The sequence below is a fragment of the Vigna angularis genome, chromosome 2 (genome assembly GCF_016808095.1).
Source record: "Vigna angularis cultivar LongXiaoDou No.4 chromosome 2, ASM1680809v1, whole genome shotgun sequence".
Lineage (NCBI taxonomy): Eukaryota > Viridiplantae > Streptophyta > Magnoliopsida > Fabales > Fabaceae > Vigna > Vigna angularis.
In genome coordinates, this window is record NC_068971.1 from 30,192,302 (window position 1) to 30,207,884 (window position 15,583).

Here is a 15,583-nt window from a genome sequence, read left to right on the forward strand (position 1 = left end):
AGTCCATTTATATCTTCATTATAATATGAAAAGTAATTCTAACAAATTTTCACATTTTTTCTAAGCCAAAATCATGAAAACCGAAATCTATTTCCCTTGTTTCTTATAGGTTGAGTTCCCCATTTGTTATATTATAGGTCGAATCTTACTTAGACCATTTCCATTGAGTTTTCCGTTCAATGTTTTCTTAGAACATGATATACCTATTGCTGGTGAATATTGGAGTTGAAATTTGCATCTAATTGTTGAGTTGCTCTTGAAATAGACTTCAGAATCACATAGGTCATGACTTTTTCATTTGAAAAAAGAAAGTGAAATTTGAAAAACAAAATAAAACAGCATTGGTCGAAAAATGTATTCATAAAAGAGTAGAAACTAAAGTAATTCACACCATAGTAACATTTTTATGCTTTTGCTTGCTATTTTAGTTGAAGTTATGACTTGAATTGTAGAATAAGCATATCAGCATAAAATTCTTTTAATTCCATATTGAAATTAGTGGTGTAATCTCATTTTTCTTGAATCAATTTGTACCTAAATTTTTTTTAGTAATCATAATCTAAACCTATTCACTAGTTCCTTTTGAGTGTCTTCGTCTAAATCTGCTTTAATTTTTGTTATCTTTCCTTTGAATTCTTTGAGTTTTTTCATATATATTCTTTCATTTGAAAGTTATCTAGTTTCAAATTAGTCCTTCTTGATTTTTTTATTCTTACTCTTAAGCGAAAAATAAATTGATTAATGCTTAATTGTTTTTTAAAACTTACCTTTCTTTTAAGGTATCATTTTAGATGTTGAATGGAGAATTGTTGAAGTTACTCTTTAATAAAACAAATTTACTTTAGAAGAGGGTTGGATAAAGCATATAAACATTTTTTGTGCGTAATTAGAATAGATGTATAGTAACAAGAATAAGCATACAAAAAATTATATTGTTTCATCCAAACTCATGAATTACGTCTAGTTCTCCATCTGGTCTACAAAAATTAATTCTCTCATTATGTTAGGAACTCTCCCAAAACTTGGCTTTGATATCACTTGATAGAACAATTGAGCTCTAGAAGGAGAATTGAATAAAGTTAGTAGACACTTTTTGTGTAGAGCTATATGTCTAATAACAAGAACAAACATACAACGACTTATAATACTTCATCCAAATTCATAATCTACTCTCTTAAGTCTTCAACATAAGTTCTATTAATCAAACAATTTTATTACAACAAGTACACCAACGTTCTTGTTTGTACCCATTTTTAGCTTGTGTTTGTTCCCAAGAGTGAACTACTCTATACTTATGTTTTTCACAAATAGTAAAAACAAAGAGTGGTCATTTGATATACTGCTCTATAATCAATTATAAGCCAAATTAACTACTTTTACATGGACTAAAAATTAGTAATTTAATTTATTTGTTAATTTTGTTTTCATATAATTGAGGCATATTTCCTATATTACCGTCAATTATATTTATTAAGAATGGTGATTACGTTGTAAAATAAGAATAATTAGCAACATTAACTAGGATTTAGGAAATTGAAATCTATATACATTTAAATCCACAGTACATATATGTTTTGCTTACATTTGAGTCTAGAAGAAGTAATAGTCTAAATTGCTTGCATATTTGATTTGGAAGAATTTAAACTCATTTCAACTGCCTAAATTGTCTTTATCATACACATGTGAGCATACAACACCTTACTACAACAACACGTCTTCAACGGTCTTCTCGTGAGAAACTATATTGAGTTTAGGAAGTGAGAAAGAACCTTAACTTGATCTTCGATAATAATATCTGTAAGAAATTGAAGATGTTATATGATAGAGTATCCAAATAAATATATGTTCACATAAATCTAATTATGATGAATGAGCATGGATGAAGAGTGAGAGAGCATTACACATATATATTGATGTTGTAAATGGAAGCATATTTTCTGAGGAGTCGTTCTATGGTGTACCACTCAGAACGATCAGATCCATCTTGATAACCAATTCGTGGCATGTGCATTGATGCTTTACAGAATAATCAAAAGAATTTTGTATCAGCGTGTTTCAATCGTCAACTAAAATTATAATCATACACTAACAGATTATTTGGAAGTAATTGTCAAAAAGAACTTATAGCTGAATGTCCGAAGAATGATTTCCAAGCCACAAACAGAAAACAGGGTTAGTATATGTACACTATCTCAACTGAAAAAGAACTATCAGATACAACGTAACCTATAGCAATTGGGAACAATTTTCCTAACACTAATGAGATAAAGATGACTTCACAATAATGAGATTATGCCACACTTCGATACATTATTACACATAATTTCCTTTTCAGGTTTTGTATTCTCTTATATGATTGATATGATACATGGTAAATATGCAAGATCAAGGTACTGCAGCAGTGGCAAAACAATTTAGTAATTAAATGTAAATGAATCATCAAAATTAACTTTATGCGTCGAACAAAATCGTTAATAATCACATGCATGTACGCAATAAGCAAAGAAAATGACAATATAATAAATTATAAAAGTAAATGGAAGATTAAATATTAATTAAATAAATGCGGAAGCATGTTACCAGAATTCTGAGCAGCTGAGAATGCTGCCTTAGATAAGCAGCTTTCCAAATGGGGAAGTGAGATTTCACTGCGTGGAATTTTGCGCCTTGGATTATATGATTGAACCACAGCCAACGCAACCATCTTGGGAGTATTTCCAGTCATATCTTGTTCTTGACAACCATCTACAAGTAACAGGACACCAATATAGCAGACACAACCATACACACATATTCACCACGTCACAGATTAAACACATGCGAGAAAAGCTCTTCAGAAATTATTTACTATCTGCTATTTTGAACACAAATAAGTTAATCAAGACTAGCCTATTTTTGTACAAAACTATTCCTAATGCATCGGTCAAAACTTAAAAAAAGAAGCAATCTCCCCTCAATAATCAGTCAAATGTGCCCATACTCCAAAGACCCTAAACTTGACTGGCTAATGTTGCATTTTTTTAACATAAAGAACACAATCACATAATTCATCACATAGATTGTAGTAACGGAAATGAGCCCCGTGCCACCCCACCTTGCAGAGGAACAAAAATATTCCAGACAACATGATAGGTCTTGGAAGGTTTACGTCAAAAAAAATAAATAGGACAGTTAGTAAGTGGTGGTTGAGAGAGTTAGGAGGAGTTTCATAGCAGTAAGGGGTAGTTTTTCTTTGGCTGTTGACATTTTCCTTTGTTAGTTATGTTTTGTTTGTCTTTTAAGAAGGGGGTGTGTATTTTGGTGGTTGTTGAGTGTTTTATTTCTGAACAGGGACTGTCCTGTGTAGAAAGGAATGTTTTCCCTTGTATGTTGTTGAATGTTTTCTGTATTTTTCATTCAATAAACTGCTGCCTCACAGTGAGGTTTCTTGTCTCTGTTTGTGATTGTTTATTTTGAGATAAAATTTAGGTTTCTTCTCACCAAGAAACCTAACACAACAAGAGGTAAAAGTTAGGCGGTCAGCATTATTTCTCTAAAAACGGCTGAACTACTTCACTGAAACTTTCAAACAAATTATGGTAACATAGAATAAGACAAAATGTATTATTGCACAATGTGAAAAAAGGTAATAATAGGTAATGATATCCAGACAAATAGGTATGGAGATGACATTGAAACAGACTGTTATATAATAATTGAGAAAATTTCTGTTCTGATAGGAAAATGCGAGTTAAGGTTGCCCACTTGTAGGTTATATTCACTGGCGTGAAGCAATCTATACAATCCATATAGACTTAACATAATTATTTTGAATCACTATAGAGCTCACCATCAAGCCTTATAAGATGCAGATCACCAAGATGCAGATCCCCATGCTCAGAAGCCCGTTCATATGCATCACCAATGCTTGTAGAAAGTTTGGACAGTGCATCAAACATTCCACCGTGGCCCCAATGTCCAGACGTGTCAACACAGCTGTAAAAACAGAATATTTACAGTTAATTTTGAAATAAACAACTTCGTCAACACAAACAGTTAGTGAATTCTCAAATTTAGGAGAGAGAATATATATTTTATTATCTGTCTCCTTACATGCATTGGATATATATACAAGAGCTTATTTAATGAGCAGCCTATTCTACGGAACAAATCCCTAAAATTGTGGGATTGTTATTCTAGTAATAATAGCAAGATAATAATAGGGCATATAACAAATTAACTACGTGGGAATAATATCTAAAGTTTCCTAAAATATATTTTGACACTCCCTCTCAAGCTGGTGAATAAGTGTTTTCCATTCCCAGCTTAGATATAATTCTTTCAAAATTACTGCTGCTCAGTCCTTTGGTGAGTATGTCTGCAAGTTGACCTTGAGTGGACACATATGGGGTGCAAATCAAGCCACTGTCAAGCTTTTCTTTGATAAAATGTTTGTCCACTTCAATATGTTTGGTTCTATCATGTTGTATTGAGTTGTGTGCTATACTAATTGCAGACTTATTATCACAATATAACCTCATTGGTTAATCCCACTTTATCCTTAAGTCTTCCAATATAATCTTCAGCCATAAAAGTTCACATATTCCTTGGGCCATTGCTCGAATTTCTGCTTCAGCACTAGATCTAGCTATCACACTTTGCTTTTTGCTCTTCCAAGTTACTAGGTTTCCACCAAGAAAGGTACAATATCCAGTAATTGACCTCCTATCCACAACTGAACCTGCATAATCAGCATCTGTATATGCCTCAAGACTGGTACTCTTATTTCTTTTGAACAAAATTCCTCTTCCTGGAGTCCCTTTTAAATACTGGACAATTCTAAGTGCAGCTTATAGATGTGCTTCCTTTGGTTGGTGCATAAATTGGCTAACTAAGCTCACAGCAAATGCAATATCTGGCCTAGTGTGAGATAGGTAAATGAGTCTTCCCACAAGTCTTTGGTACATTTCTTTATCCATAGATACATCCTCCTCTGCACTTCCCAACTTTATATTTGGATCTACAGGTGTACTTGATTGTTTGCAAGTTGTTTTACCTGTTTCCTATAGCAAATCAATGATATATTTTTGTTGGGATATGAAGATTCCTTTCTTGGAATGGGCTACTTCAATCCCCAAAAAATATTTTAGCTTCCCTAAAGTCTTGATTTCAAATTACTTGGCAAGGCATTGGCTCAACCTTTGTTGTTCCTTTTTCTCAAATTTAGAAGGAATATTATTTCTCTCTTATTCTCATTATGAGGTTATTAACCTCTATAAATATAAATGAGTTAGCTGCATCTTTTAGGAAATGCAGACTGTTAATTCTAAGAAACAGATCCCTATGATTACGGGATCAATCATACATAAATAAACCTAATAAATGCAGCACATAACTGTTGCATAAATACAGCCCATCAAATATAAAAACATCCTAAAATATATCACGACAATTACTACCACGTCAATCAAGGTTTTTGACACTCCCCCTCAAGCTGGTGAATAGGTGTTTTCCATTCCCAGCTTGGATATAATCCCTTCAAATTTACTGCAGTTCAGGCCCTTGGTGAGGATGTCCGCAAATTGGTTCTGAGTGGACACATATGGTGTGCAAATCATGCCACTGTCAAGTTTTTTCTTGATAAAGTGTCTATCGACTTCAATATGTTTAGTCCTATCATGTTGAACCGAATTGTAAGCTATGCTAATTGCAGATTTATTGTCACAATATAACCTTATAGGTTCGTCCCACTTTATCTTCAAGTCTTCCAATATAATCTTCAGCCATAGAAGTTCACATATTCCGTGAGCCATTGCACGAAATTCTGCTTCAGCACTTGATCTAGCCACTACACTCTGTTTTTTACTCTTCCAAGTGACTAAGTTTCCACCAAGGAAGGTGCAGTATCCTGTGGTTGACCTTCTATCTACAACTGACCCTGCATAGTCCGCATCTGTATATGCTTCAAGACTTACACTCTTGTTCCGCGTGAACAAAATTCCTCTTCCGGAGGTTCCTTTTAAGTACTGAACAATCCTAAGGGCAGCTTGTAGATGAGCTTCCTTTGGTTGGTGCATAAATTGGCTGACTAGACTTACAGCAAAAGCAATGTCTGGTCTAGTATGAGATAAGTAAATAAGTCTACCCACAAGTCTTTGATACATTTCCTTGTCCACCGCAATATCCTCCTCCATACTTCCCAATTTTATATTTGGATCAACCGGAGTACTTGCTGGTCTGCAGCCTGTCTTCCCTGTTTCTTTGAGCAGATCAGTAATATACTTTTGTTGAGATATGAAGATCCCTTTCTTGGAATGAGCCACTTCAATTCCCAAAAAATATTTAAGCCTCCCTAGCATCTTGATCTCAAATTCAGTGGCAAGACACTCACTTAACACTTGTTGTTCCTGCTTGTCGTCCCCACTTACTATAATATCATCTACATACACTAATAAAAGTGTTACTCCCCCTGAAACTGAATGTTTGATAAATAATGTGTGATCTCCTTGGCTCTATTTGTAGCCCAGACCTGTCATGACCTTGGTAAATCTTCCAAACCATGCTCTTGGAGATTGTTTTAGCCCATATAGAGCCTTTCTTAGTTTGCAAACAGTTCCAGCAGCAACCCGATCATTGTAACCAGGGGGCAATTCCATGTATATTTCTTCTTCAAGATCTCCATGCAAAAAAGCATTCTTCACATCAAATTGCTGCAGATCCCAATCATTATTAGCTGCCAATGACAATATTACTCTGACCGTGTTCATCTTAGCAACCGGGGCAAATGTCTCCAAGTAATCAACTCCATAGGTTTGAGTGAAGCCTTTAGCTACCAACCTTGCCTTGTGACGTTCAATGGTCCCATCGGCCCTATACTTTATTGTATATACCCACTTACATCCAACTGGTTTTTTTCCAGGAGGTAGAGTGACAAGTTCCCAGGTTCTATTTTTGTTTAACGCATCCATTTCCACATCCATGACATGTTTCCATTTCTTGTTAGACAATGCTTCAGATACAGAGGAAGGTTGTGTGTGTGGAGTTGAGGTTAGTGAGAAAAGTTTTATGGGTAGGAGAGAATTTTTCAAAGGATAAAAAATTTGACAGTGGGTAAAGTGGTTGTTGGGTGCATGTTCTAGTTCCCTTTCTAAGGGCAATGGGCAGGTCCAAAGTTTGGTCCACCTGTGCTTCTAGATTTTCAGACAAAAGCTCATTAGAATCACTTAAATTTATAGGATTTGAAGGTGTTACCTCATGCAGTGACGGTGGGTTGGATTCTTGGACATTGCCGGATCCTGGAATGGCCTTTTCTTTCCTTGAATATACCAGATTTTTCCCAAACTTTCCGCCTCCATCAGGTGCAGGTGCAGGCTGTTTTGCTGGTTTAAGTGTAGGAGTTGCAGGTGCAGGAGTTGCAGGTGCAGGAGTTGCAGGTGCAAGAGTTGCAGGTGCAGGTTGTTTTGCTGGTTCAGGTGCAGGAGTTGCAGGTGCAGGCTGTTTTGCTGGTTCAGGTGCAGGAGTAGTTTCAGGGTCAACTTCTGGGCCAATTTCAGGTCCAAACGTCATATTTGGGGACATGAGAGTCTCATCTTCCTGTCTTACATTCTCCCCCTGAAGATGAGGCTGTTTAAAGTAGCTTTCTTGTTCGTTGAAGGTGACATCTCTTGACACATAGAATCTTTTTGAGTGGGGTTGAAAACATTTGTACCCTTTTTGTGTGGTAGAGTACCCTAAGAAGACACACTTGACAGCCCTAGGATCCAACTTTCCCCTTTCATTACTATGAATATGCACAAAGGATACACACCCAAATATTCTAGGTTGAAGGTTATTTGTAGGATCTAAGTGTGGGTAGAACGAGGATAGAACTTCCATGGGACTTTTAGAGTTTAAAACCTTAGTGGTAACCTATTAATTAGATAGGTGGCAGTAAGAAGGGCTTCCCCCCAAAATCTCTTAGGAACATGGTTTTGAAAAAGTAGAGCTCTAGTTTGATCTAATAGGTGCCCATTTTTCCTTTCTGCAATCCCATTCTGTTGAGGTGTGTTTACACATGAGGACTCATGGATTATCCCTTCCCTTTGGCAAAAAGAGTTTAGTACAAGGTTAAAGTAGTCCTTGGCATTGTCAGACCTAATTCTTTTGATACTGACCCCAAATTGATTTTTAATCATTGAGACAAATTGGATAAACATAGAGCTAACTTCAGATTTTTGTTTCAATAAAAACACCCAAGTAACCCGGGTACAATCATCAATGAATGTTAAAAACCATTTAGCACCTGAGATATTAGGAACATGGGCAAGACCCCATACATCAGTGTGAACAAGAGAAAACGGGAGACAACTCATCTTATTGCTAATGGGAAAAGGTACACGCTTGTGTTTTGCAAACTCACACACCTCACAATGGAGACTCTCCACATTTAAATTTTTAAACAGGGAAGGGAACTACACTTTTATAACACAGAATGATGGATGTCCTAGCCGGTAATGATGAAGTTGAGCTTTCTCTTTATTGGTCATGATGGATGTAGATATAAGACTCTTGGTAGGCAGATTAGGGTTCTCCATGTAGTATAGGCCATTCCATTCTCTAGCATGTCCAATCGTCCTCCCCGAGTTCTTGTCCTACAAGATACAAGCGTTGCTGTAAAAGACAACATTACATGAAAGATCTTTGGTAAGTTTTTGTATGGAAATCAAGTTGGTGGATAGTTTAGGGACATGAAGGACATTTTTTAAGGTCATGGATGGGCTTAGTTGGACCTCTCCTTGTCCGGCTGCAGTTATAAGGGTTCCATCTGCGGTAGAAATTTTCTTGTTGCTAGGACATGGGAAATACGTGGAAAAGTATTTGGGTAAGGGGTCATATGGTCAGTGGCTCCAAAGTCTAATATCCAGTAATGTGTAAATGGTGTATCTGAAACATTGAGCCCAAACAGAAATGGAAACTTACCAGAGTATGTCAATGTACACGTACCTGTACTGGTGGGCTTCTCCAATTTACTAAGAAAGGCTCTTACCCGTTCTATCTCTTCATGATTCAACTGTACAGATTCTTCACTTTGACCATTAGCAATGTATGCTTGCCCCTGCCCTCCTTTTTTGTATACGCCTCCTTTTTGCCCCCACTCTCGGCTTGGGTTTTTTGGCCCCATTCTCGGCTTGAGATCTTTCCATCTTTCAGCCCCCATTCTCGGCTTGGGGGTTTTCCGTGTAATTTCCAACACTTTTCCCTTGTGTGGCGTGGCTTATTACAATGAGTACACCAAACCTCCTCATTTTTTTCTCCATATTGGGAACCCAGTTTTTTTTCTGGTTGGCAATCATGATTGTTCCTCCTTCAGCTATCATTGCAGAATTTTCGGTGGTTGAGGTTTCCAGCATCAGCCCTCTCCTGCTTTCTTCACTCCGGATAATGGCCACCACTTCATTAAGCCCTGGAACCTTTTCTTTTCCCAGGATTTGGATTCGAACTTGGTCATATTCAGGGTTTAGGCCTACCAAAAAATCATAGACCCTATCTTGTTCAATATACTCCTTTAGAATTGCTGAGTCTTCTGAGCATTTTGCTTTTGTAACTCGATAGTGATCCAGCTCCATCCATAGAGACTTGAGTTGATTGGCATATTCTGTGACTGATTTATTTCCCTGTTTGGCAACCACAGTCTTCACTTTTACATCATAAACTTCAGCAGCATCCTTGGCCTTAGAGTAAGTTTGTTCAGCTGCCTCCCAAATTTCTTTTGCTGATTTCAGAAACATACAGGTATAACTGATTTCTGGGACCATTGAATTCCATAGCCATGCCATGATCATGGAGTCTTCTTCATCCCATGATTTGAATTTGGGATCAGTCTCATCTGGTCCATTATCAGTCAGGTGACTGATCTTCCCTTTACCTTTCAAGATGGTCTTAATGATTTGAGACCATTTAACCTATAAGTGGAATGAATATTCTGCATTTCTCCAGTGGTTTGGGGACTGTCCCCAGTTTCCAGATTCACTACTTCAGCCATAACAAGGAGGAATCAAGGTGGAAGGAGTTCCACTGCAATGAAGGCTAGCTCCGGGGCGCAACAATAAAGGCTGCGATTTTAGGTTACAGATCGTGCAGCAATGAAGGTTGCGGCTGCAGTTTGGTGGCACGGTTAGAGACTCCCAGGGATCGGGAGCTTTGATACCATCTCAAATTTAGAAGGAATATTATTTCTTTCTTATTCTCATTATGAGGTTATTAACCTCTATAAATGTACATGGGTTAGCTGCATATTTTAGGAAATGCAGACTGTTAATTCTAAGAAACAGATCCCTATGATTACAGGATCAATCATACATAAATAAACCTAATAAATGCAGCACATAACTGTTGCATAAATACAGCCCATCAAATATAAAAACATCCTAAAATATATCACGACAATTACTACCACGTCAATCATGGTTTTTGACACCTTTTATCATTCCCACTAATAATTATATCATCCACATAGACCAATAGTATTGTTACTCCCCTTGAATCAGAATGTTTGATGAATAAAGTGTGGTCCCCTTGGCTATGTTTATATTTAAGACTTGTCATAACTTTGGTGAATCTCCCAAACCATGCTCTAGGTGATTGTTTCAACCTGTATAGTGCCTTTTTAAATTTGCAAACTGTGTTGGCCTCAATCTGTCCCGTATACCCGGGTGGTATCTCCATGTATAGTAGGTCACATATTAAGTCCAACAAACATCACCAGGATAGACTTTGATAATGTAATAAAAAGTGAGTTTTAAGCCTAATTCAATGGTGACACATTTTGTTCTAACATTTATAGTTTTATTGTATCTACAATAAAGGCCCATTCTATCATTAATCAAAGCCTATAAATAGACTAATGTTGAACTCAAAGTAAAAATCCCCTACGTTTATGTTGCAATTCTTACACCTAAATGTGTTCTTTAAATTGTAAATGACTAATGATTCTATGAAAAGCACCTAGGTTTGTTCTAATCTATCTACATTTTAGTGTTAATTGCAAAGTGATATTTACACCCACAACCCATAAGTTGGCTATATATTTAATCGATGTGGGATCTCCAATATTTACCATGGCCATATCTATGGTATTAGTCATTATAGGATCTTGACACATCATTTTACACCTACGATTAGACATTTCAACCTACAACGTTGTATAGTCTCTTTTGCACCTATCATCTCTATCAAAACTATGTTGCTCAATATGTATTTTAGGAAGTTTTTTATTTTATCTTTGCTATAATTTAGTTCCTTATTACAGGTATATCTTGCTATTAATACTAGGATTATGTGTTTAAAAACAATTGTATTGCATGGATTTGTTTCCTTATAATTAATATTCTATATTTCCTAAAATAACCACCTGGCTCATGTATTTATAGGTTGAATGACCTCATCGTTGAAATATTTAAGAAATATATTATTTTTTCTAAATTAGAGATTCTCCGATGTCCTCTTCTATTCTTTCTCAATATTTACATTATAGACTTATGCCAGTAAATAAATGCCAACAATAAAGCTACATTACAGGAAGTAGATCTGTGCTAATATAAGGTAATAAAAAAAGAAAATCTATACAGAGAAAAAAGGGCCTATCCTATCCTAAAGTACTGAACAAAATACTGCTTAATAATAGTGAAATCTGCAAAATTCTTCCAAAATCTCCTCGGGATTGGGGACAATCAGGAAAATCAAAAAAGAAAAGAATCTACTATAAAATGTTTATCATGCAACAGAGAATGCTACCAAAACCGAAGAAAGCTCAGACAGAAAGCTGGGACATCACAACAAAAAGCTGCAGTGAAGAAAAAAAAGAAAGTTGACCTGAAAATCATAGCTGGTTCAGATGAACAAACATTTGATGGAGCTGTACAATCTCCATACACAAAATGAACGGACCCAGTAGCTGATGTAATGTCATTGTCTGTTTGGGTGAGAGGATATTTTACATTCAATGATTGATATCCAAGAGCTTTCCACCTGGATAGCTTCTTTTCCTCTGCCTTCTTCATTGCAGACTCAAGTTTTAGATTCTTTTCCTCTTCTGAGTTTCTTTTGCTCCTCCAGTCCATCATTGAGTTGCAACTTGACTTAGACACTTCCTCAAACTTGTTAACCCAAGAAAGATATGAAGCCTCGTCAAGACCAAGATCGTGAGAAAAAGTAGTACCTCCTTCCTTAACATCATCACCTTGTAAAATGTTTCTTGGACTGACCTCAAATTTCCTATCATCCATATCGCGTATTTGTTTGTCACGCAAGGCAAGCACCTTGTCAGCCATAACACTAATTTCTGATAAGTTGATATCCCTATGATTTCCGTCAGTAATCTCAGTGGGATCTAACATATGTAAACCAAATATGATGGATTTCAAATCTCCAGTTCCAACTTCAGATGTTTCTTCATCATCATGGTTGAGAATGTTATCACCAGTAACATTGATGCTCAGAAGCAATTTTCTTTCTGCCCTCCTCATAATTACCTACAGACATGAATTCCTAGAGTATATGTAACACCTCCATTATCGTAGAATAAAAATTTATAATAAACATAAACATACTTCCTCCACTGTCTTCTCTGTAACAAGGTTTATACACAACACATGGTTCATCTGGCCAATTCTATGTGCTCTCTGTAAAGCTTGCTTGTCCACCTGAGGATTCCAATCTTGCTCATAGAATATAACCTAGAGAATGACATGCAAGAGAAAATTGTCAAGTATGTTTTAAACTTGCAGGTGATAACTTAAACTTACAATGCTTAAACCATCCAGTTAAAGAAACGGGAGTCTTATTTCGATGGATTTTGTGGTTCACTTAAAAGGGTTATTTTTCATTCTCCCATAATTCTGGGATGGTTTCCAAACATGCTAGTGCATGTCACAACCATATTTTCACCTTTAAGATGACAAACATGAAATTCATGTTTAAGAAAATAACAAGACAGTAAGTCTGGTTGGAAGAGCTTATTTGCAAGGTTTTAAAAAGGTCCATCATGTTAAAAACCAAAATAAATAGAAGATAAAAACTTATGAATATACTCAATATTTCTTAAAATAGATGATAAAAAGTTATGAATATACTTAAAATAGAAGAAAATAAATCAGTAATCAGGCTCCAATCCAGTGTACGTTGAAAGCTTGTCAGAACTCACAGTATCAGCAGCCACAAGATTCAAACCAACTCCCCCTGCTCGTGTTGAGATCATAAACACAAACGCTCCATTTTGTTCAGCTTCAGAAGTCAAGCCTGAAGTAGTTGATGAGCTACTGAAACTTCTTATAGCAGCAAAGCGCTCCTCAGCCCTAATTGATCCATCAAGACGCTCATAAGAATACTTTCGCAACTCCAGAAAATCCTATATGAGAATAAAAAGATATTTCAACAATATAGTCCCGTAACTATGACAAAGCACTTAATCCAGGTAGAAAAACCTCACTTGCAAAATGTCAAGTGTATGGGTCATCTGAGCAAAAAGAAGAACACGGTGTCCAGAATAATGTAACTTCTGAAGAAGTTGGTCCAGAATAAGTAGTTTACCACTGGCCTGATAGAGCAAAAAACAATGTGGAAAACATGAAATATAGTGCACGAGCTAAGTGTATATAGTGAATAATACTCTCAAATTTAGAAAGAATAATATATTTCTTCTATATTTCAATGATGAGGCCATTGGATCTACTGATACATAAGCATGCTGGTTAATTAATGAAATATAGAGACATAATTCTAAAGAGACAAATCCATGTAATTATGGGAATGTTTTAAATACATGATCCTAGTATTGGTGGCAAGATACACTTGTAATAAAGAATAAAATTATAGCAAGGATAGAATATAAACTTCCTAAAATACATAGTGAGCACCATGATTTCAACAAAATCCCCGGGATTGTGAGAACCATTATTGTCTCTTTCAGAATGAACTAGCTATAACTTAGAAAAAGAAAATCAATAATTTAGTTCTTGCCTTTTGACCTAGTAAATAGATAGGACAGTAGAATTTGACAGGTTATTTCTTTTTTGTTGATCTCGGAAAAATTGTCAAAGTGATTTGATAAATCCAATATGTAAGGTCTTCAAGAAAAGATAGTGTTTGAAGACCACTCATCTAGAACTATTGAAGTGGGTATTTTAATGTTGTTAAGAAGTGGACTTTAAGCCTAACTCAACCCCATAAAATCAATTTGTAAGGTAAGGTTTGCATCCGCTTATATATTCTAAATTTGCGTTAGCTCTAGTCATTGTGGGACTTCCAACACACTCCCCTCATGCCGAGATATATACATCTCGTGCATGGGACTAGACATTAATGGGTGGTCCAATAGCGACCCTTTAACAAGTGAAACAATATGTCCAACAAACAACAAATATCGCTAGGGTAGGCTCTAAACATGGATTTTACGCCTAACTTAACCCCACAAAACAGGCTTGTAAGGTGAGGTTTGAACTCACTTATATACTCTAAATTAGACTTATCTCTAGTCGATGTGGGACTTCCAACAAATGTCTTAGGTAGTAAGGTTTCAAATCTTGATAAAGTGTTTGATCTAAATCATAATTGATAATTAAGTATATTTCAATAAAGTAAAATTGAATCTAACAATAAGTTCTATAAGAATATTTTAAATTGATTAAATTCTACTTTTGACTTGTCAAAATATCTCGATTATCAAAGTTTAATTTTTGGTTGATATTTTAGTCTCTTAAAGTGAGTTGTTAACAGGTTGCAATATCTTAGTTTTCAGATATATATATATATATATATATATATATATATATATATATATATATATATATATATATATATATATATATATATATATATATACTATGAACAGTTTAATCAACTAAAATAACTATCAATCACAACAGATTTATGAATCCTCATAGTGAGGAAACAGTTTTATTGAAAGGAAAAACACTGAAAGCAATCAACAACAGTTAAGGGAAAAACATTCCCTAACACAGGACAGATCCTGTTTCCGTAATAAAACACTCAACAACCACCAAAATAAACACCCACCTCCTTAAAAGGCATAAACAAAACATAACTAACAAAGGAAATTGTCAACAGCCAAACAAAACTTCCCCTAACTGCTATGAAACTCCTCTAACTCTCCCAACCACCACTTACTAACTGCCCTATTTATTTTTTCTAACGTAAACCTTCCAAGACCTATCAGGAACACTACAACAAGGAATAACATCTTTCTTTGTTCCAGCAAGATAATGTTTCACCCTTGCCATGCCACACCAATAAGCATGAGAACAAAATTTACATTTTACTTGTAGTCTATTCGTAGGAAGACTTTCACGATAGTTCCAAGAAACATCAAACTCTCCTTTTTGTTTACCCACTTTCGAAAAGCAAGACTCCAGCAGAAAACTCACTCAGTAGTAGTAGCAGATGTAGCAATTGCACAATAGCAATAGCAAAAAACTCACTTCTCCCACAGTTCACACTGGCAACTATTTTGCTCTTGTAATGTTTCTCTACTACCGTAGTTTTCTCTAAACACACTTCGCTCTTGCAGCTGTTTTGCTGCTACTCCCGATGACCCACTCCTCCAGTAGTT

At 35.6% G+C, this 15,583-nt stretch overlaps 1 protein-coding gene across 4 annotated transcripts in view; it reads right to left on the reverse strand.

Moving 5' to 3' along the window:
• Positions 1-1,524: 1,524 nt before the first annotated feature.
• The window catches only part of LOC108329477 (probable helicase CHR10), a 38,856-nt gene continuing 24,797 nt past the window's right edge, over positions 1,525-15,583 (reverse strand). For all 4 annotated transcript variants that reach the window (XM_052872626.1, XM_052872625.1, XM_052872624.1 and 1 more), the window contains 8 exons: positions 13,445-13,552; positions 13,160-13,363; positions 12,567-12,692; positions 11,830-12,488; positions 3,830-3,975; positions 2,581-2,745; positions 1,902-2,016; positions 1,525-1,795 (listed from right to left, as the gene is read on the reverse strand). In XM_052872626.1, coding sequence (XP_052728586.1) covers positions 1,771-1,795; positions 1,902-2,016; positions 2,581-2,745; positions 3,830-3,975; positions 11,830-12,488; positions 12,567-12,692; positions 13,160-13,363; positions 13,445-13,552 — 1,548 coding nt within the window. In that variant the 3' untranslated portion in view covers positions 1,525-1,770. The remainder of the gene's footprint in view (positions 1,796-1,901; positions 2,017-2,580; positions 2,746-3,829; positions 3,976-11,829; positions 12,489-12,566; positions 12,693-13,159; positions 13,364-13,444; positions 13,553-15,583) is intronic.